At 36.9% G+C, this 22551-nt stretch overlaps 1 protein-coding gene across 1 annotated transcript in view; it reads left to right on the top strand.

The window, feature by feature from the left end:
* DAP (death associated protein) overlaps positions 1 to 20838 on the top strand; it is a 48147-nt gene extending 27309 nt beyond the window's left edge. The window contains exons 3-4 of the mRNA XM_062569804.1: positions 16672 to 16714; positions 17951 to 20838. Of these exons, the coding sequence (XP_062425788.1) occupies positions 16672 to 16714; positions 17951 to 18070 (163 nt within the window). The 3' untranslated portion in view covers positions 18071 to 20838. The remainder of the gene's footprint in view (positions 1 to 16671; positions 16715 to 17950) is intronic.
* The last annotated feature ends 1713 nt before the right edge of the window (positions 20839 to 22551 follow it).

Below are 22551 nucleotides of genomic sequence, written 5' to 3'. Positions count from 1 at the left end.
ATCGAAAGAAGTTGCCCCAATGACTTAAAGTGAAAGAAGCTTTTTATTTAAAGTATGGGTATCAAACTAATTTAGGAAATGTGTGTGTGTGTGTGTGTGTTTTGTTTTTTTTTTTTTCTTCTGGCTATGAAAATCATCTCAATGGGAGGAAGCTTCAGTGTAAAGGATATTACATATTCATTTTTAGGTATGTTGCTTATTCTTATGGTTGAGCTGCTTATTCTTAGGGTTGAGCTGCAAACAGGATGAAGTATCTCTCTCACTAAAGTACCTAAAGAAGGCCAGTTGCTAAGCTATTTTAGTTGTTTGCCTATGTGTATTTATTACATGTGTTATTTTATGGCACTGCTTTTATCAGAGATTCTCTACTCTGCACTCTCAAAAACTGGATTTTAATACTTTATGTTTATAAATTAATGTTATCCCTGACAGTCTTGAGACTTGGCTTCCTCCTCCATGACTCTGTTCTCCCATGAAGAGGGGTTAAACAGCAACCAACTAACTTCTGGACAGCTTTGTATTATTTATTTTAGAGTGAAAACACTGCAAAAAGAATTAGTTTACAAGTTAATTTTCCCAAGACTTGCCTAAGATGCTGCTATGTCAGAAGTTCACTAGTCTTCTATAAAAGCCATTAAAGACTCAAATGCAGCTTTTGTCAATCTGAACTGTATTGACTGTGGAGATCCATGCTTCCTGATTTGTTTACCTGCTAGGGATTTTGTGTGTATTTTCCCCACACGGTTTCAGGAGCTCAACCTTTATCTCATCCTTATATCAGTGATACCTATTCATTAGTAATACATTTTATCAGTAATTAACGTGTTGGCGGCAGTTTCTGTATAAACAGATGCTCTGAACCCCAGTAACATGATTGAACTGAATCACATATTTTAGAAAGACATTCATCTCTTACAGCTTTACTCAGAAATTCTTGCAAGAGCATTTAGAGGTGGGATGTGCAACACTTAATGCAAGCTGTAAAAGGAAGGTCAGCAACACTGTATACCCCTCTATACAGTTTTTTCCCACTGTGACAGGATATTCTGAAGAAGTATATATTGCCAGGGTGGGAGTTTTGGGCTTAACCTAATAGCTCATCAGACTAGTCTTGGTCATTCTATGAAATTTAACAAAAATTTGCCTTTTAAAACAGATGACCTGTTCATTATCTACGTAACAAGGTGCGAGTTAGGTACTCCTAGACTTCAGTGTACAGCTGCATGTTTGTCACTCTAGGCAGAACAAAATAGGATGTTTTTTGTATTACACAGAAGTCGAGTTCATAAATGCAAGGAAGAAGAAAATTGAATTGTTATGCAAATAGCACTTTCTAAAAACTGTGTAGATAATAACTGCATGACCTTATATAAGTGACAAGCTTTTTTAGTGGGGTAAACATACTGCTGCTGAAATTTGCTCTTTTTCTGCTTTTTGGAGAGAAGTGAACATGTACATAGTTAATCCTGAAGCATACAAAAGTAAATGTTATGGATGTTGTAATCACTTCAAGGGTTTATCGTTCAGTAATTATCTTTGATATTTATTGTGGCATAATACGGCATAATGTGATGTACATGTCTCAACTTAAAAAGTTTAAATTAGTTTATTTGGAACTATGTTTGACACTGAAAAGATTCAGTTCTGCTATGTTAAAAGCTATGAACGAGTTCATTGAAATGAAAATCTTCAGAAGTAAAAATCATGTTGGGAATTTTGGTGTTTCAGTACCACCTTTACATATAACTTTATTTTCTTGAAGCACTTACCAGAAACTCCCAGTAGAGTAAAAATTTTGTTTTCTTCTTTCCTTTGTTTGAAACAAATTGCCCATGTTCATAAGCACCAAAAGATCTTGTGTGCAACTTTTGGCCTGAATGGACTTCTCCATAATTACAACCCGGTAATTTGTTTTATTGGCTATTTAGGTGTTTGTGCCGTCCTTTAGACGGTTCTTGTAGTCCTCCAAAATGAGCTGCAGGATCATTGAAGACAGTTCTGCTTTATAAACTGTGTTAATAGGGGTATTTACAGGCCAGAAATGAGTATTTGTAGTACTCCAGGAGGAGCTCCTGCCAGAGACTGGGTGATGCAGTAAAGTCGCGTGGCCTTTTCAGCGTGAAACATTGTGTAGACATATCCAGATGGTACAAATGGGGCAACTAGGAACTACCTCTTGGTTCTCTGTACAACTCCTGGACCAAATTGTTGAATCACAGCTTTACTCAACAAAGTTCCAGTGGGAGGCAAGCGTATGTGTATGTGTCTGTGCAAAAAATATGGATATACAGTGGCATACTCCACAAAGGAAGAAGAAGCCAAAAATCCTCATAGTGAAACATGCTGCAGATTGCCATGGACATTTGAACCTCCAGAGATCCTGCTCTGAGTGCTGAACCACTGCATCACTGTGGTATTCTGGGTATTGTCTGTGGCCAACTGTTTGTTTGTTAACACTGCTAACAGAGCCTAAGCTAGCAGTCAGCCAGACCACCAGGGAGGACTCTGGAGTGCAGGTCAGGGGTAAGGTCACAGCAGTTTGAGTTGGCCTGTGCTTTCTTTGCCTGTTTTGTACTTAAGAGGACTATGATCTCTTAAGTCCACATCTTACAGTGTTGTATTTATTTATAATTATAGCCAAATAGTTTATAAAAAAAAAAAAAATGGTAGACTAGGCACAAAATCAAGATCATGTGTGAGGTGGTGGACGACCAGCTCTTACTTACATTCTTTCCTGTTTAATCAATGCATTTGTCCTCAAATTCTTCTCACTTTATCCTCAAGGATAATGTAGGTGAGGTATGAGATGGTTCCATTGCCATCATGCTTCTTTGACAGTGATTATTGGGGCCAAGTTACATTTGAAAATTCAGAAGTGGTGTGTGTACACCACACTCAAGTGTAAGTGCCCTACTTGAGACTCTTGACTCAATATTCAGAGATAGTGTTATGTTTAAATCAAGTGAAACTACCTGTCTAATCATTTTGAAAAATACACCTGAGTGTATTAATCTAAACATCAAGACTTCCAAGTCCGGATTTAGGTATTACAGTTTTATGTGCATAGTAGCTGAGCTATCACACCAGTATTCCTTAGTTTCTCCCCCCCCCCCCAAGGACATAAACACTATTACGTTAGAGCTTTACTTTGATATATTAATGTCTTGATCTGATCCAACACCTGACCTAGCTGAAATAATTGCAAGCCTTTCTGTCAGGAAGGAGAGCCTTCATGAAGTTCTAAATAATGCATCTCTATTTAAAAAAAAGTTTTTAATGAATTTGTTCCTAAAGATTAGGCACACACCTAAAAGGAATGTAATAACAGCTGATCAAATTGCTTCATATGGTAAGAATGGCAGTGAGATGGCACTAGATAAAGTCAAAATGAGAATTTTTGAACCTTCTTTGGTTGATGCAAAGGTTATAAGAGACTGCTTGCCAGTCTCTGAGCTCTAAGAACTACTGAGGTAAGAACTACTCTGAGCACTCAAGGTGTGCTTTCTTAATAGTTAATTGGCTCACGTAATGTCGAATTTTGAGCCTTTGACACAAATATAGGTATATCACTTATATTGTGGTTATAACATGCCAGAACAGGACAGATGGTGGGATTTCCCATCCGTTTTTCTCCTGCTGGGGGCTTCCTGTTTCAAATGCTTCAAGTTACAAGCTTGCAATTCATAAAAAAAAAAAAAAAAAAAGATCTCTAGTGAGCTATATGGAAACTGGGGTTTTGGAAGAGCAGAGGTACCAAACCTCATACATAGACGTTTAGTGGTTTGTTATTGATGGTTTATGACTGTTTTTGCTGGAGCTGCAAATACCTGTTTTGCGCTGTCTTTTGGTAGCATGAAAGAAGTGCTCCTTCTCTCTACATCGACTACAGAACACTTGGATCATTTCCTCTTGTGATATTAACAAAATGTGGGAGGGAGATAATATACACCTATAGGAGGTCAACCCATCCCTACAGAGGGAGAGGAAAAAAATATTTGTGTGCAGATGTTCTCTTCCTTTGTTCATTTAACAAGATCATGATTTCTTCATCTTTTTGGATCAGATAGTAAGCCCATGGCAATATGCCTATTACTGATACTCTACTGTGTCTACATCAAAACACTTCATGGGCAAGTCAATAGCATTCTGCATTGTATTCTTTCATACCTTCTCTATTGTTTGTCTTTCTTACAACAATGTACTTTTCTCATTAGTAATTCTAAGTTGCTTTGAATATGCACATATGCATATATGATATATGCATAATTATATGTGTATATAATTACGATTATGATGATACACCTCCCTTATATTTGGAAAGGTGAATAAATTTAATTTTAGCAGCTGGATCAAAGGCTAAGGTGTGTCTCAGCTCATCAGGATTCTCTGCCTTTTTGCTTCTGACAGCCACAAGAAATTTTGAGGTAGTTTTTTGCAAGAATTCAAGCAACATATTTCAAACAGAAACTCTCTGGTGAGCAATTCTACAGATTAGTATTTAAAAGCGTATTATGAATGTGAAATATCAAAATGTCTCAAGGCTTCATACGATTAAGTCAATATTGTTTTTTATGTTAAGTAAAATAACAGTTTCTTAGCTTACAGCGTAGGACTGTATTTTCCCAAACATTGATGAGGTCAAAGGTGGATTGAACTCCCTGTTTTCAAATTTCTGGCAAAACTAGCATTGGATATTTGCTTGTTTCCTTTAATATTGACATTCAGCATGCTGAATTTTTGATGGGCTATGTGCGCCTGCGTATAAGAGTGTTGGCTTCTCTTTCCCCAGCCCTTGTTGATAGCTGATGGTCATTAGCTATTGTCATTGTGATGAATCCTCTTGGATCCACTCCTCCATTCTCTGGGTAAGAATTCTTTACCCCATTTTGGACATAGCAGGCAGTTTAATTGTTGCCTGCAGGATGTTTGTGATCTCCACTTTTGACATTTGGGTTTTCAGTGGCCATCCTAGTTACTTTGTAGCGGGAATACATCTGAGCCTGCAGGCTTTGGTCCCTAGTTCGTGTAGCAAGTAACACCTAGCTGGATTTTCTTCCTGTCCTGTCATCTAGGCCTGTCACACAGGAAATCGTTCACGATATTTTCTCAGCAGTACCTAAGCTCTCTGGTCCTATGGAAAAATGGACCCATTCTCTTTCTTATTTCCCCTCACAAATCAAGTAGCATGATTGCACTGTGGATTTTCTGAGTTGTGGGTGATGCTAGTATCTTCTCCATGCTGCATCAGGAAATGTTACTGTTCTGCACAGGAGAGCTTCATAACAAAGCTTTACTTTTTTGCTTAAAGCTCCTGTAGAGTTTCTTACTTCCTACTTCCCTTGATATGTTACAATAATAAAAGAAAATCACTATGGTAAAATTTTGGGAAATTTCTCTCTTCTCAACTGAAGGTGGCTAGAAGAGAGCCCTCCGATGGACAAAAGTGAAATTAAATCTCAGTTTGCAGGTGGCCATTATGTTTCAGCAGTAGGATTGCTGTCATCTGCGTGCCTAGGGTACATCTCCATGGGGGACTTCTCTATAAAGATTTTAAATAAATATGACAGGAGCCCAATACCCTTCTGTCAATTTTAATGTCATAATAGCAGGTATTCAGAGCAAGTATACACTAGAGGTGTCCTCTTTCAAATGTGCGGGCTAATAATAGGTATGTCACATTGGTTAATACAATTTTTTTCATAAATACAGAGAACGAAAATTAGAAAATTGTTTAGTCGTTTAATAAATTAAGGATGTTTACACCTGGTCTTTTTTGCTTTTCTGGTGGTAATGAACTCAATGAATGGTTAGGTATTTGACATAGAAAGAATATGCAAACTTGTCTGCTGGTGGAAAGTTTATGTATATCAGTATATAAAATGCCATCTCAGAAAAGAATGAGAGGATTATAGGTAAATTCAAAGGCAAGCAATAATCTGTATTATTTTGTATTCTTGCATTCTTATTTTGGATTCATAAGCATAAATATATGTTTTGACCAAAACCCTTTAGCAGTCCACCTGGTTGTTTTTTCAGCTCTCTCAAGAAACTAGACTTTTGTAGGATCTCAGCATTATGCTGGTTGAGAAGCAGGCTGAAATGTGGTCCTGCATCAACACTCCATTTGCACCTACCATCTGGAACATATTCTGGTAATCAGTGTGAGACTGGGAGGAAGTGACCACAGATAGACACCATTTCCCTAAGGATACTGTTGTTGCACCTAGCCTTTTTGTTTTCCATTGACCTTTTCTATTTTATATTTCAGAATTTTTGCCTCATCCAAATAATAAATTCAAGTAATATCCCTAATTTTCAGTTAATGAAAATCCAGATTTTTTCAATGCCCAGTTTTTAAGATTTATCTGTGTTACAAGTTACCAGATCAAAATTTGAGCCTTGATGGGAGTGCAAGACCTTTCTCAGATACAGGTATTTTTGTCTGTGCAATTTCTCCTGCCTATATCCCTCTTGCTCTTTACTTTCTTTCGTGATACACTTTCCTTATGCAATCAGGTTAACCATTTGAATCCTTTCTCAGTGGATAACCATTCTCTATAACCATATGTCTCTATGGCACAACCATTTCTGACCAGTGTATCTGTAAATAATTTTCTCCCTAAGTTGTTGACGTAGAGAAATAAGGTTAAGATGCAGAGTAATAGGGCTTCTCTGAAGTATTTTTGAGACTCTTCATTGCAGTTTTTCAACTTTTTCTAAATAATATAAAGTCAGCTGAAAAAGGGAGTGCATCATCTCACAGTACAACCTGCAGCAGAATTTGTTGCTGTAAGCTCCAAATTCCTGATGTTTTCTATCAGATAGGAAGTAAATATGTTGCAGGTTACAGAGATGGGTTTTTTCAGGAAAGCAACAGGGTTGGGGATTTGTTATGCAAAGCTATCACTCTTTAGAATGTAAACAGTTTGATGATTGATTAACTTGTCATTGTGAACAGTTAGGGTGGTAGCCTTAAAAACAAGCGAGAAACTATCAGTTTGAGTACTAGCCGTTCTTGGCTATGTGAAGAGTGTACTGGGTTAAGAGGCTGTGTTAGAAGTGGATAGTGGTGCTGAGGGGAGAGGAGGGCAGCAGGATCAGTAGCTCCCCTCTACCAAAAAAACACCATTAAAATTTTTCCTTTGCTTCCTGCTCCTGCAGATGTTGAGCTCCCTTCAACTGCTTGCTCCCTTCAACATAAATACTAAATGGAGTAGTGTTTTATACTGAATTCCTAAAATAAAGATAACATAATTGTTTAGCTGCAAGCCCCAGCTGTCTAGGAAGTAGAATGGGGGTAATAGAAATGGAGAGGAGTATGGAATGGAGGAAAGGGAAATACAAAATATAATGGAACCAAGAGATTAAAAATGGGAAATAGGTTTTTGTAGTGGAAAGGTTTGCTATGTGCACAAAATATTTTTTCAAAATTTGAAGCTTTGAAAAGAATAAGCTGTCAACAGTCACATCATATTATGAGAAGTCAGGTCCCATACCCTTTATGAATGTGCACACCTGGTTGTGCGTATTATGGAAGGTGTGCTTACTGTGGCAATTAATATTTCCAGTTTTTAATTGCTTGAAAATCCAGGATTACAGTGTCATATGTTTCTATTAATTTTTACACTGATGTAACTGGGACTCCATTACTCTGTTGAACTATGCAGAGTAAAAATGACCTACTGAATCAGGAGAGATCTCTGTATTTGCATGTTAATGGAGTTCTATAAAAGCTATATCCTGTTTCATTAGGAAATAAAAAAACTCTTTAATTAAAATGTTGAAGTTTGTATCTGAGTACACGTAGGATGACAGAAATGACCTTTTGAAATGCACAGAAGCATCAAGGGATCTGCAGAAAAGCATTTGTTGCTAATTTAACCTAAATTGGTGCTTAGGTAGATGCAATTTATTTTTGTAATAAGAAGTATGTTTTAGTTCTGTACATTGTTGCTGATTGTAAAGGTGAAGATAATGATTTCTTAAACAACTCCCATTATTACAATGTCTCTTGTTATAATATCCAGACAGTGGCTAGAGGTACTACCTCTAGGCAGCTGTTTTGGATAAACTGTGTTCTTGCTCAGGACATCCTTCAACTAGAATTACACAAACATAACTTGAGACAGCTCTGCAGCCAGAACTGTGCCACTAGGTAGCGGAGAAGGTGAAATGTGTCATGTTTGTGTCATCTTCACAGGAGTGTTCTTTCTGAGGAAACTTCCATCATCTTTACATTTCAATTGTTTGATATATACAATCCTTTTTATTTCTGTTGTCTTCTGTGTAGAAGCTGCCAGTTTAAAATACCACTAATGCAAACTACCAATATAACATACCAACAGCTGTACTGCTGTTTAATAAAGGTAAATTCTGGGACTGTGCAACTATTGTGCATAGTTGTTTTATTTTCACTCTTCAAAGAAACTGATCTGTATAAGCAGGTGGCTGTTTGATTCTGTGTGGTAAAAAGTTAATATTGCCAGGTGATTACAGCTGTTATTTTTCAGGTTCTTTTTAAGGAAATGAACTGGTTTAGCTATTATTAATGCAATTAAAAGCCATTTAATCAAATGAAACACAGGGATGTGAGAGATCTAACAGACTGAACTAGAAGATGTTTTTGTTAGATGAAGAGAAAAATCACTAGTGGTATTGACTTTCAAGACTTTGTAGTTGCCTTAGATTTCTACATCCTATTGAAAGTAACTATTATATAACCATATTCAGATCTACAGCACGTTGATCTGTTACCCATTTACACTGTCACAGCTTTTATTATCACTTACAAAACTAGACTTCTATTTCACACAGCATGAAAGTTTACCACCTAAAAACTCCTCTTGAAATCCTTTGATTGTAATGCTTTTAATCCCCATTTCTATTGATTTCTTCGGGGTTATTTTCTGTGTATTTTCTTAATGCCAAATTCCAGTCCCTTTGACATTAGCGGATGTTTTGCAGTTCAGTTCAGTAATATCAAATGTTGACCCTCTGGATTAAGCCCTTAAGATAAGTATGAAAGGAAGAAGCAACCTTTTTTGATTCTGTTCAGGAGGCAGGACGTTTCTGGATGAAAAATGCTGATTCTGCCATTCCTACCTGCATGATTCAGCAGCAAGCTTAGCAGTGGCAGCAGAGGAGCAAAGTAGTTGCTTCCTGCCATTGACCTGACACCTCTGCTCTGCGGAGGAATTGAATTTCTCAAAGTTCACTTAAACAAAACCCCATTCTTGTCAGAATTCCTTTTAGAGGACTTTTGTCACATTAAAAACCTATCTTAGCGAAGTTTAGTAGAGGCTAGTTAGGTTGTTTTTTTTTTTTTAGTATTAAGATTAAGCTATTAAGTTAAAATCTTTAGTTCTGTCTTCTGTTGTCCCTTTATGATCTTTAAATGTAAGATTGTATCTTAAAAGAATATTTCTCTTGTTTTCTACGTCTGATTAAGAGGAATTTCAGGTTCAAAGACGCACTAGTCTTTTATCCTTAAGATTTTTCCCTCTAGGCATGCCACTTATCACTGGAGAATAAGGAGAATAGCGTCAATAACTTTGGCAGGGTTAAAGTAAAGCAAGTTCCTGGCCAATACAGTTTGCACTTCCAATCTTCCAAATGAGATCCAATACTGCAAGACTGTATTCCTGAGCTTCCAAGATGCCCCCATACCTTTGTCATGCTCAGTGCTCATTGAAATGTGCATGAACTTCGTCATTATCTGCTCTGCTGCAAGGGGAGCTGTGAACGTACATGGAAGTAGCAAGGCAGGCCGGTTTTAGTCTGTTTTTGCTTTGGAGAGCTTCCAGGCACAGTAGGAAGTGTGGAAATCAGATAGAATGAAAAGTGTGAAATTGGATTGAGGAGGCTCCTCGTTAATAGGGTGGACCATGTGGAAGATGACATGGGATTTATACACATACACACACATATATGATGTGTCTTTTTGTGCCTGGAGTAGGTTTTTAGTTTGCAGTAGAAAAACTTGTGCATTTCATTGTGCAAAGCAGTAGGAGAGTGGAAGGTATACTTCTACTGAAGGCACAGTGGCTTGAAACAGGTAGGAAAGCAAGGTGAATATGTGACTTGAATGGTCCAGAGCAGGAAGATACAAATGAGAAGATCTTAGAGTTCTTATTCACTTGTACCTTATGTGTTTCTTTTATTGTACTGCATCATATATTCCTAGCACAGTGTCACAGCTTTTTTCTAATTCTACCCCAACTTCTAGCTGCTGGGAGATGGAGGAGCTACAGTAGTGCCTCAGTTGAATGACGTGTCCTGGTACTTGAGACTCTGCAGGCAAGGTCCACTGTCTTTCTGTTCTCAGGGTGGGAGCTTGTTACCATTGTGGGAACATTACAGAGATGTACTTCAGCAAGTGACTAATGCTTGGCAGACTTAGTCCTCTCCCTCCCTCCCCTGTGCACCATGATCTGTGCTGGCCATTTTGCAAATGTTTAAAGCCTGCCCTACTTCATTCTTTATTTTAGAGCTTTCTTTGGATTTTGTCATCATTAAAATACTATGTGCTTAATGTCAATTTTCACAGCTATCGTTTTTCCACAGTTAAGTGGCAATAGTAGGCTAATGCTGCAGCTACTGCCTGTGCAAAGTTTGTCACTAGTGTTCACTGAGAGCTGTGGTGATACTAGGATGACCAAGTTGAACCTTATTAATGAACTAGCAGAGGGAGAATTAGAATTATTTATAAATTCTCTGAGTTTATGGAAAAGGTCAAATACTTAAATCTTCAAAGGAAGATCATCAGGTGATCAGAGGAAGAAAGGAAATAAATTTACTATCTGATAGCAATGTTATATACAACAATGTAAGTAAGAGATGGTGAATATCTTTCTTAAAGAAATTTCTCTTGTGGCTAATAAATGCACTAAAAACAAAGATGAATGAGAGGCTGGTGAGATTAAGCAGGCCGTATGCTGCAATAAGTTGACAGTGAATGTAGGAATAAGGAATGTCAGTTGCAATTAAATATGATAGGCAGTTATTTACCATCTCATTAGAAGATTAGGAACCCAATTTGCTTGTAGGTGAATAGCAGAACAAATAGATGCTAAAATACCCTGATAGGGCATTAAGTTCTTCCTTAAGACTCATGAAATTTCATTAATTTTGTCTTCATTGGAAGAAGAACAATTTAGAAGGGTGGAAACTATCTCATGGGATTTATTGGAATGCAGACTGATACACAGGGACAAGAAAATTGTTTTCCAAAAATAGCAACTGTAGATGTGTATGAATTTGTCTGTGTATATATACTGCATTTCATCAAGATTTTGCATCAAAGGGAAGCATTGCTTTAGCTTGTTTTAGTATTTGCCACAGCACCTGGATTTCTTTGAGGTTGTTCTGTAGTTACCATACACAATCCTCAGAGGTTCAACAGTGCCATCCTGTGGCATCCTGTGAGTGATCTTAAAGGTTTGAAAGCATGACTATGGCAGATAAATAAATGACCTCAACAGGATAAATTATCATAGAATATCAGATATTGTATGGCTCTGTGCAGTCAACTAGAATATTTCCCTCTGGTAGTCAGTCAGGCTAATTATTACTTTTCGTCCAGAAAATTAATAACCTAAATGCATTATAACCAACTGGAAAGTATTACAGCCCAGCTGATGAGCAGTGTGCTTGTTGTGCTTACCCTATTGCTGAGAGATGTGTTTTTAATCATCTCAGCTTGTTTTTAATCACCTCACAATTTATTTTCACAGACTGCCGAAATCAAAGGCAACCAAGTAAATTCAGATGAGAATTCCTATAATGATGTATCTGGACATCCTTAAAGAGGCACTAAACTGAAACAAAGAATTGGTAACTCTCATATTTTATAACCAGAAAATATGAATTCTCAAGCAACCTTGAAGATTAAGCTAGACGATTTGGATGACTCAGCAGAATACCTTTAATTCCAGAAAGATAAGGGCAGGATTAAAGTCTAAAATCTTGTTGATTGAAGATAAAACTTCTGCTTAGAACATCTGGAGAACTTTCTATTAATATACTGAATATTATTGCAGAGCATAGTTTAATAAAGCATAAAATGGCCAGACTTCAGCCTGCTTTGATTGGGGAAGAGTTGGGGGATCAGTGGGTAATTGTATCTCATACTATTTAATATGTGGTTTTCACTTTCCTTGCCTAAGCAACTTGTTAATGAGTGCTGGTGTTGCAGCTTGTATTTAGAACCTCTTCAATTCACAACTTTTAGCTGGAATTTGTCTTTTATATTCCATAACTGAAGAGGCCACTTACAGGTCTCTGTTCACACCAGTGAACAATTTGGTTAAGACAAGGAAACACCACATTACAGGTTCCATTGTTACTTTTTGGTTGTTCAAAACTATAACATTATTTGTGGTTCCTAAGTCTTTGAAAAGCACCCCGCTGTTCATTTTTTCGTGTTTCTCAGTTTGCCGGGTTCCCTTAAACAGTAGAAGATGGTACTCATAACAAGGCATACAGTTACCTCACACATACGTGAAAAGACAAACATGTAAATTCTTTACATTCAGAAGATGATTGTAGTTTTAGAATGTTTACTGTTTTTATATCTATTGTGACTAAAAATCTTGCAGCCTAGCAGGAGACTTGCATCTGTGTGGCTCCATCCTTTTTTAAGTAGGCTAACCTGCTTAAATGTTGGCATATTAGGAGGACTCTTGAGACTGCTTCTACCTTGACTTACAGTGCTTAGATGAATTTTGAATGAATCTGATGTATTAGGAAAATAATCTCCTGTGATATTTAATTGAAACCAGAATGGATAATGACATATCAAAGTTTAGCCTCCGCACAGAAGAAATTTCTTTGTAGTCCGTATCAGTTTAAGATGAACTTGAGCCCCAGAGCATCAGAATTTGTATAACTTAAACACATTCACATCAGTTAGGATAAAAACGTGTAAAAGTCGTATAAATGTCTGTTTTTGAATCTTGCTAAACTCTTGATCTTAACACTGCAATATTTTCAGGAAGTTTTGCATTTAATTTTGTGGTATTTTAAAGGTATCTGCTATTGTTCATTTTAAATGTATGTCTTTTGTTTTCTTTGAGTGATGCTTTCTATTTAGACTGTAAAGAATGTACATGGGAACAAAATTCTCCACTATTTTGTATATTACATACAAATAGATCTTAGCCCTTTCCACATATAGAAGGTTGTCTATGCTCTCACAGTTATTTCTTCCATCTTTATTTCTGCTCTAATTCTTCTGTGATGGTATTCCTGGATTGAAAGAGATACTTTAAATGAAGTAATACTATGAGATACTGTATTTACCATTGTTTTTTTCTGTTCTTGATTTGTGCTATCATTTTTTTTTTTTGATTCTGTGATCCTCAGTGAACACAACACTAGTCTTTTGCGCTGCGTGTTTCCCTTTCACAAGCCTTTACAGTTAATGTAGATGTAGAGAAGTACATTTACGGTTCAGCTTCGTAGTTAGTTTAAAAATAGGCACTTGTTCCCAATTGCACTTTGAAGGATGGTGATAGTCCTTGCTCCAGATCAGAGCTGCCGCTCCAGCAGCCCCTGGAAGCAGAGCCTTGGACTCGGACCCTGTCCACTGAGTAAGTGTGGCGTGCAGTTTGGGCACTGCAAGCAGGAGAGCAGCAGCAGGCATTGCTTCCCTGCGGAGCTGGGGGGATGTACAAAGATACGGTTAATGACTGTGAATATTCACTACTAAGAAAGCTAATTTATTCAGATTCTCTTTTAAATAGAGTAAGAAAAATCATCATCTTCCCTGTGTATTTTCTATGGCCTGTAGGAAATGTCACAGTAATCCAATGTCATTGTCTTTACCGTCTTTACGGTATCTTTCTCAGACTGGAGTTCCACCAGTCCCTCTAAGGTGAAGATGTAAGATTTTAGTATTATTAATGCCTCATTTCATCTAGTTAATGAGCTTTTCAAGTGTCCAATCTTCTTTGAGATTTACTTGCAATGACAGATAAAGACCTTCTTTAAGCTTTAGCATTTGACATAGTAGAAGTCTTTATTTTATTTGAATACTGTCAGGATAAACGTATCCAGTAGAGATACTGATGTTAAACAGGTGCAGTCTGTAACAGTGTTACACATGTAAAATCAGAGTAAGTTCTCTGAACATTCAGATCTTAATAGATGTGCTCTTTTGCTCCTTATGTTATAATAAAATGAGTGTTTGTTCTGCAAGTATTTACAAACACGCAAAGTAGTCTTGCAAATATGCCCGTATATTCCTTATGCAATATCAGCTGTGGCTGATATTTAACTTTAAATAAATATGCCAATTAAATGGCTTTAAAGGTCCATGTATGTATACAAGAGTTCCCTTCTGGTCAGAAAGTAATACTTTTTCACTTTCTTGTTTACTGATGCCTCGACAAACGAATGTTGCATCTTCAAAACAGCATCTGTCAAACCAATTTTCATCAGGTTAAGTATATCCTCAAAGCAACTATCACAGCTTATAAAATACTAGAAATGTAGGTTGTGCTTTGCATAAAACACCAATCAAATTTAAAGCACTTGAAATTGTTTTACAATGTAGCAATACTAGGCTGCACATACTTTCCATTTTCTGGTTTTGGTGGGTTCTTCAGAAAGATAGTGAGTGATGCTGGAGTACTACAATCTCATGAGATGCCTTGGAGTGTGGTTATGAAACTGTGTTCCTGGGAGCTAATCTTGGTCCACAGAAACGCGTGGTTTAAGAACTTGGCAGTAAGGGCTGAACTTACTGCAAAGTATGGTGGTAAGCAATAGTCTATACCATGTTCAGCAAACACAGGCTCTTTTCGGGAGATACTTACTTGGATTTCATGCATCATCCAAGCACAGTGAACACTGAAATGTCATGGTAAGAGAATAAGAAAAAAACTTTTTAGTAATATAATGTCAAACAAATAACTGGTTCTCTGAGTGTGGTTAAGGCTGGATTCCATATATAGTTACAGGATAATTGCTACACATCTTTTCTCCATTTACTGTTCATTTGCTTTATAATGTCCTAGTGTTAAGTATATAAACAGAACCTTTAGCCACTGCAGTGCGTGTGTGTTTTCTTAGAGTTATTTCTTTGATTTTGTCACTCAGCATACAGGAAATCTCATCTAGAATATAACGTACTGATTGGCTCAGTACAATTAGGGTAAAATGAGTGTGTTTAAGTATTGATCTTTCCTTATTATTAGTTTATAGTAACAGAAAATTAAATTAAAGTAGTGCTAATGCAGCGATCAAAATTCTATTTGTCATTACAGGAAATATTGCTGGTACTCTTAAATGGAAATCTCTTGAAGCATAACTTCCTTTCTTTCTCTCTTTTTCTGTAAGTGATCTAATCCTGTCTCCTTGATCTTTTATGAATTTCTAGAAGGAATGATGGCTCTTGCTAAGAATTAGGATATGTAATAATACCATGATTTAATCAGGGCTCAGATAATATTTATTAGACCATTGTATCACGATCTAATAGCATGCTGACTGTCACCTTAACATCATGTAACATCATATTTACAAACTGTGTAGTTGTAAAGTGTGTCATAATAATCAGTGTCATTCCCTAATAAATCATTTGGTTTGTGTTCCAACCTCATCAGCTGTAACATCCTGGTTTGGGGACCCTCTCATGGGCCATGTTGTGAACCACTTGCTGTGAGTCTGTGTTTATGGACAGGCTCAGAGGGGGTATGACTTTGCCTGCACACCCTCCTTCCCATTGGCAGTGCCTCAGGTTGTATATTTTCGGGGAAGATGTACATCTGTTGCAAAGATTTTGGGGAACTGCTGGTCTTGACCCTGCTGCAGACTTCATATGTGGTGATACTTGTCCAGAAGACCAGTTGCTGAGCATTTAGAGTTTAGATGTTATGGCAACTTTCGCTGCTGAGGATGAAGTATTAGGTGTGGCAGCCTGTCTGCTTCTTGGCCTCCATGCAGGCATTACCACTTTAGTATGAGTGGCCCTGGGAATTTGATCCCTTGTATTGACCAGGTTTCAGAGTTGAATTTTGTCCTTGAATTTGTTTCTATTAGCATGAATGGAAGTTTGTGCATGAAAAAACAAGGGCAGAGTTTGTTTTGTGGTTTTTACTGTTTATTTTACTGCAGACATTCTCTTGTATATTGGAGTAGGTAAATATCTGCTTGAAAATGTGTGATTAAAGTATTGCATGTATATTTTTTCTGAGACTCAGAATCTTAACTCACTTGACTGACAGAAAAAAACTTGGAATTTTATTTTATTCCCCATCACAGCAGTAAGTTTAGCCCATCTACTATTTTCATCATCTTCTATAATAAAAATGTACTAAGCCTAAAATACTGCTGGCAGCTTTTATATGCAATTTGAGGATTAAGAAAACAATACAAACAAACAAACCAAGACTTTCAGCTTTAAGGAAAGAACACAATATTGTTGGACTAGCCTTTCACTGTTTTCTGTCAGTTAACCTGAAATAATAGCAGCCAAAGCTCACAGGTCTGTATCAGTGTTTGTGGCTGAAGCATACTAAGTAGCATGGTAAAGGAAATTTGAAGAGTTGTCTATTTGAAACATTTGTTAATTGCCAAGAATGACGCTTTTTAAAAAATTATATATATGTTCCACTTCTGATTTTTACCTTCTGAGCAACTCATAAAAATAATCCTTCTTATCTTTTTCAGCCCACCTAAACCAACTGTGTTCATCTCTGGTGTCATTGCAAGGGTAAGATTACTATTAGATTTCTTTCAGACATAGAAAAATGATTGTAAGCTTTTCAAAATTATCACTGATCAGAGTAAGATTAATCTTTATTCTGCTTGCTGTTTTATGAGAAAGTGCTTTATTTTTGTATATTTGTCTAAATCTCTTTGAGCATTCTTTTTGGTTTAGTGTGAAATTGAAACTATTTATTGAAATAACTTCTGTTTTACTTGAATTTAAGCACTTAAGGATTATTGGATCTTCCTTCCATACCTAAGCTACATACTACTATGTTCATTTTCTTTGAAAGCAGTTACATGCAAGTCTATTGCTATAATTTGATCTCTGATGAGGAGGGATTCTTCAGCCTGTGATGATGTGTGTTTCAAGATAGTGAGGTACCATATGTGCCTCGAGTTAGCTGGAATTCTGGGAGTTGTTCCCTGTATTTTAACAGCAAGCAAGGCCTGGAAATCCGTAAGATAAAACATTAGTATTAACTAGTCATTAATCATGTGATCAGTAATTCATGCCTTACATGTTGTGACAGCATTTTTGTGTCAGCCTTGCATGGAAGCTCTCACTAGGGTGTAACGTTACCTGTAAGATGTTGTGACTGTGTCAAATCAAGTAGGTGGTAAAGACAGGGTAGCAGATAGGTACTAGTGTATATCCTTGACCTTCATCTGTACTGAGGTGGATGCCTATTAGGCATATGCTTCATTAACAGGAAAATGGGTACATTGGGAAGAGTGTTTCCAGCAGATGGAGGGAGGTGATCCTGCCCCTCTCCTCAGCCCTGGTGAGACCTCATCTTGAGTACTGCATCCGTTTCTGGGCTCCCCAGTACAAGAGAGACATGGAGCTACAACTCTTTTCAGTTGTCCCGTGTGACAGGACAAGAGGCAATGGGCAGAAATTGAAGCACAGGAAGTTCTGCCTGAACGTGAGGGGGAATTTCTTCCCTGTGAGAGTGACGGAGCACTGGACCAGGTTGCCCAGAGAGGTTGTGGAGTCTCCTTCTCTGGAGATATTCAAGGCCCGCCTGGATGCCACCCTGTCTAACATGCTGTAGGTGACCCTGCTTGAGCAGGGAGGTTGGCCTAGATGATCTCCAGAGGTCCCTTCCAACCTTACTGATTCTATGATTCTACGCAACACTGTCTTCCATCTGCTTTTTTTACATTTTTAAAAAACTTACATCCACTTGACCCATTAAATTTGCTTTTAAGATTTCTTGGTGTGTTCTTCAAACAGGGTGATAAGGACTTCCCTCCGGCTGCAGCTCAGGTGGCTCACCAGAAACCACATCCTTCTGTGGAAAAGCTCCCTCATCCGCAGCATGTCAAACAGCACATCCACCAACCTCGCAAGTGAGCTCTCCATCAAAATCTCAGCCAAAATGCCATCAATTAATACCTTTTCAAGAATGGAAGAACACCCTTTACGATTCACACTACCAAATTAGTAAAATTGGCGTCTGAAATAATACATTATTTCTTTTACTTTAACTCTCAAGGGTTAATAAGAATGGAGACATTGTTCAGTTGTTATTCCAGATGGAAAATTTCCCTGTTCTCTGTTATGTATTTGTTGATCAGGGATGTTTTCAGTTTCTCCAAATTGCCTTTTTTACAAGACTCTTTTACTGCAAAGGTAAAAATTTAAAATGAAGAATGCGGTTAGTGATTTTAAAACTTCTAGCTCTGGCATCACAATAGCGCATAGTTAATGTAGTTTTTTTATGCTAAACCAGTAAGGAAGAATAACCCATTGGTACTGGTACTTTTACCATCTGGAATGAGCTGGTTTTGTATTGTTTCATATAGAAATTGGTGATTGCCTTGATTTTGTATACCTGTTGTGGTCTTTAGTATCCTAAGACATAATACTTCAGCAGCAGTTCCATCTGATTTCAACTAATAAGATGATAAAAGGATCCAAATATATTCTCAAGCGGGCACAAATCCAGCTGAATCTTCTTTATACTACATTGCACTCACCCAGTCTTGTTGAATTTTTTCCATGCAGGCTTTGCACATTTCGAGCTCTGTATGAACAGGGGTAAAAAATCAGATTTTCAGAAATCCTGCTGCTGTATGCAATGCATTTGTGATCTGATTTGTCTTACTGGGGGCTGTATTTTTAATGAGGTGATCATTTCTCAATTGCAATAGCAAGCTGAAGGAGTTCAGGAACTTCCAGAATTGAACTTAAAAATAAACTGGAGAAAAATGTGTTTGTTTATTTGTTTTTAACTTGCAGTTTGAGGTTGTTGTTGGAAAATAAGAGATATCACTAGTAAATGTGTTTAACTTTATGACCCAACCTCTGTTGTGCGCCATATGTTTTTCTTAGTCTTTTCCTTGTGAATAAGGAAAGTAATGATGGAAGTGAAATAAAAAAAGTTACCTTGCAAACAGAGCAATCTGATTAGGTTTCATCATGTGATTAAATCTTTTTGATTGCACTGTTCAAAATCACTTAGCTCTATCATCTTCCTTCCACAACTCATGTCTATAAAACATGTGAAAATAATTTTTTTAAACATTTAACCTACATTTTTAAAGTGTACTTCAGTTTTTAACTGAATAAAAATACACTACAGGGTTTTGTATCCTCTAGGTTTATAAAACTTTTAACAACCTCAAAAAAGGTGGGTACTTGAGCTAGTGCTGCAGTCAGTCATCTGGCAAATTAGTGGAAGTTTGGGGTCACTTGGGGCTTTACTAGCTCATTTATGTTTAAAATCAAATAGTACAGAAGAATAGTGAGAGTTTTTAAAATACGAATTTTTAAAACAGTGCAGATTAATTAGTTTTCCTATGAGTAGCTGATTAAGAAAAAAATTGATATGAAATATATCCCATTTCATAACAGGAATAACTGACTTTATGTGGGTATAATGGACATGACCTGCCCATCTCTTAGTAGGCTTGAAATAGAAAGGATGCTTTGCAAAGGAGGGAATTTCACCTCATGTGCGTAGATAAATGTATTCTGCACCTAGGAAGGCTGTACAATCCTTACATGCAGTCTTTATTTTCAGTTTAATTAGATAGCTGTCCTTGCCTTAAGGAATGAACATTGTTTATTACAGTTATTGTATATGAGAATATGCATAATTTTGTTTCTAATGGCAGTTCTTCTGAGGCCTTGGTAGCCACTCATGAGTATACAAGTGATTCACACATGAGTGACTTATGAATAAGGATAGAAGTGTTGAACCCCGTGGAATATTTACATGAGCTAATTTGCTGGCAGAAGTGTTTGCAGAACGAGATTCCACTGTTTGCTGTCCTCATTAATAGTACAGACAATAACTGTCAGCCTTCTGGGCCAGCGCAACAGCAAATCATCACAGTTGCCTGATCTGGTAGCTGCTGCCTCACTATGAGCTGAGTGGTTTCAGCACTTCTGGTGCTGGATCTGCATCTGAAGTGGTGTCCAGACTGTAGATGGTGAGGATATAGCCAAAGCAGTTTGCATAGCGTAGGTATGACTTATTTGACCAATTAGAAGCATCTCCAATAAGATGAGCTCAATCCCTCTCGACTCCCATAGAGGAAAACAAGACATGTACCTCTGTGTAGATGCACAGAGCTAGGTAGGCTGGATACCTCTCATCTGTATCTAGCAGGTACAAATGTATCTTTCTACCTTTCAAAAGCAACACCACATTTCAATTTTAATACTAAAAGTTAGGAACATGGATGCTTTGAGTGTTAATTCTATATATACAGTATATATATAGACAATATCTGAATTTTGTCTTTGCTTAGATGGATATATTTTACAGTGAAATATGACTCTCAAGATAGCTTTAGTGGCTTTTAGAGTGCAGGAATTCCTATAAGTTAGAAAATGTCTCTGTATGAAAGTATACTATATATTGTTGGAAGGCAGCCATGTTTATGCATAGGTGTCCTTATCAAAGCATTACCTTCCATGAAATAAAGAATTGTAACTGGTGACCTGGATTGTATACTAATGATTATTGATACATTTTTAATAAATAAATATGTTACAATAACATGCAAGCATAGCAGATGTTCAGAGGTTACCATGAAATGATTGTTAAAGAAATTTTCTGGAATTGTTAATGTGGCAATAATGCAACAATAAAACATTGCTTTGAGGTTGTATTTTGGGCTCATTTTCTGCAAGTGCAATGTAAATGTGCAGGTTCAGGGCTTATGGGGCTTTATTTCAGAGTGTGGAACAACTAATCAACATTTTATAGCTAATAATATTTATTTGGAAGTTTTATGACACAGTGGATGAGCAGTTTTGAATAGTCCAGTCTCATTTAAAATAAAAATAGACACTACCACTAGTTGCTGGTTTTCAGTATGAAATTGGAGATCCCCACTATGTCTTTGGGAAACTAGAGAATCTAAATGTATTAATAAAAAATACGGTAAATGAAATGAGATTTAACATTTTCTATTGCCTTTCAAATTCTAGTGTCTCTCTCTCTCTCAAAAAAAAAAAAAAAAAAAAAAAAAAAAAAAAAGGATTTGTAATCAGAAGAGGTGGCCAACTTCTCTTAAGACTGCAGTTAACATTACATTTTATGTGCCCTAACACAAGTGGTTCACAAAAGAGTTTAGGAAGAAGTGACCACATTATTTTTGAAAGCTCTCTGATACTTCTGGCATCCTGTGTTTAGTATACCTATGGTATGTATATAGTACAACAATACATGTGATGCCTCACAGTATAAAAATAAAGATAGATTTACTGCCATGGACAATTACAGTGCTATAATCCTTAGGCTCTGCAATCACATAATGATGTATTTTTAAAAAACTTCTTTCATTAAAATTTTGGGGAAATACATGAGCATGATGCCAGGCATGCTGTTGATTTAGCTGTTTGTACTTACTCCAAGCTTGATGGCCCTGGGTTATCAGCAGAATTGCAAAGGTTGTTAGTAATGAGAGTTTATTTACATCTGATTTCAACAGCAGAATTTACTCTTTTTCATTGAATGGCCTGAAATGTAAGACTTGTATGTTTACCTGTGGTAGTATGATTGTCGCATAGTCCTAGTTATGTAATGAAAATATTCACAATAATCTGTCTCATAGAAAGGTGAAGGGGGTGATATGGGCATAGGTTTTTGTCTCTTTGGAATAACATTATTCTGAATAGTTGTTATCTTCACTTCAGAAGGAATTTGTGGGTATTATAAACCACTTCTTATGTCCCTTTCAGATTTGATTATATCAAATTTAAAATGAAGTTTAGGTCTAGGCTAGTGCCTTTAGGATTAGGATATTTTAATGCTGTCTAACCTTTCTTAATTGCAGTAGGGAAAAGGTGAGGGTACCAGTAGCAGTTCAGTTGCCATTACAGCTGGAAGAGCTGTTGCTGATCAGAGCACTTGCCAAAATGATGGAAAGAATTAAGAAGTTTTATCATTCAGTTTTAGCTGAATTGCTTTGTGTACAAACCTCTTCCCTCACAAGACAAGACATTTAAATATAACTGATTAGAGCTAACATTAGCCTAACATTATCCAATCTGTCAGTAAAAGAGGGATCCAGATCGTAGTGACTGGAGGAGCTTAGACAAAAAGAAAGCAGGTCAAGTCTACGGTGGTAAATCTTCATCAGACTTATCCAACAGATGGGTTGCATTGAATTTCCACTGCTATAGCTATAGCTTTTGGTAAGTGTTGTACATGATCATATTATATACAATTAGCAAAGGTATCTGACTTCCTGTTACAGAGCATTACCTTTTTTTTTTCCCCTCCAGATTTCTCTATCACCCCTTGGACATGCACACTTCTTTCTTGAGAAGGTGGAGGTTTGTATTTTGCTTTTTTCTTGTCCTTGAATCTCCATCAT

The sequence above is a fragment of the Rhea pennata genome, chromosome 2 (genome assembly GCF_028389875.1).
Source record: "Rhea pennata isolate bPtePen1 chromosome 2, bPtePen1.pri, whole genome shotgun sequence".
Lineage (NCBI taxonomy): Eukaryota > Metazoa > Chordata > Aves > Rheiformes > Rheidae > Rhea > Rhea pennata.
Note: the sequence above shows the minus strand (reverse complement) of the source record. Positions and strands in the feature narration are given on the sequence as shown.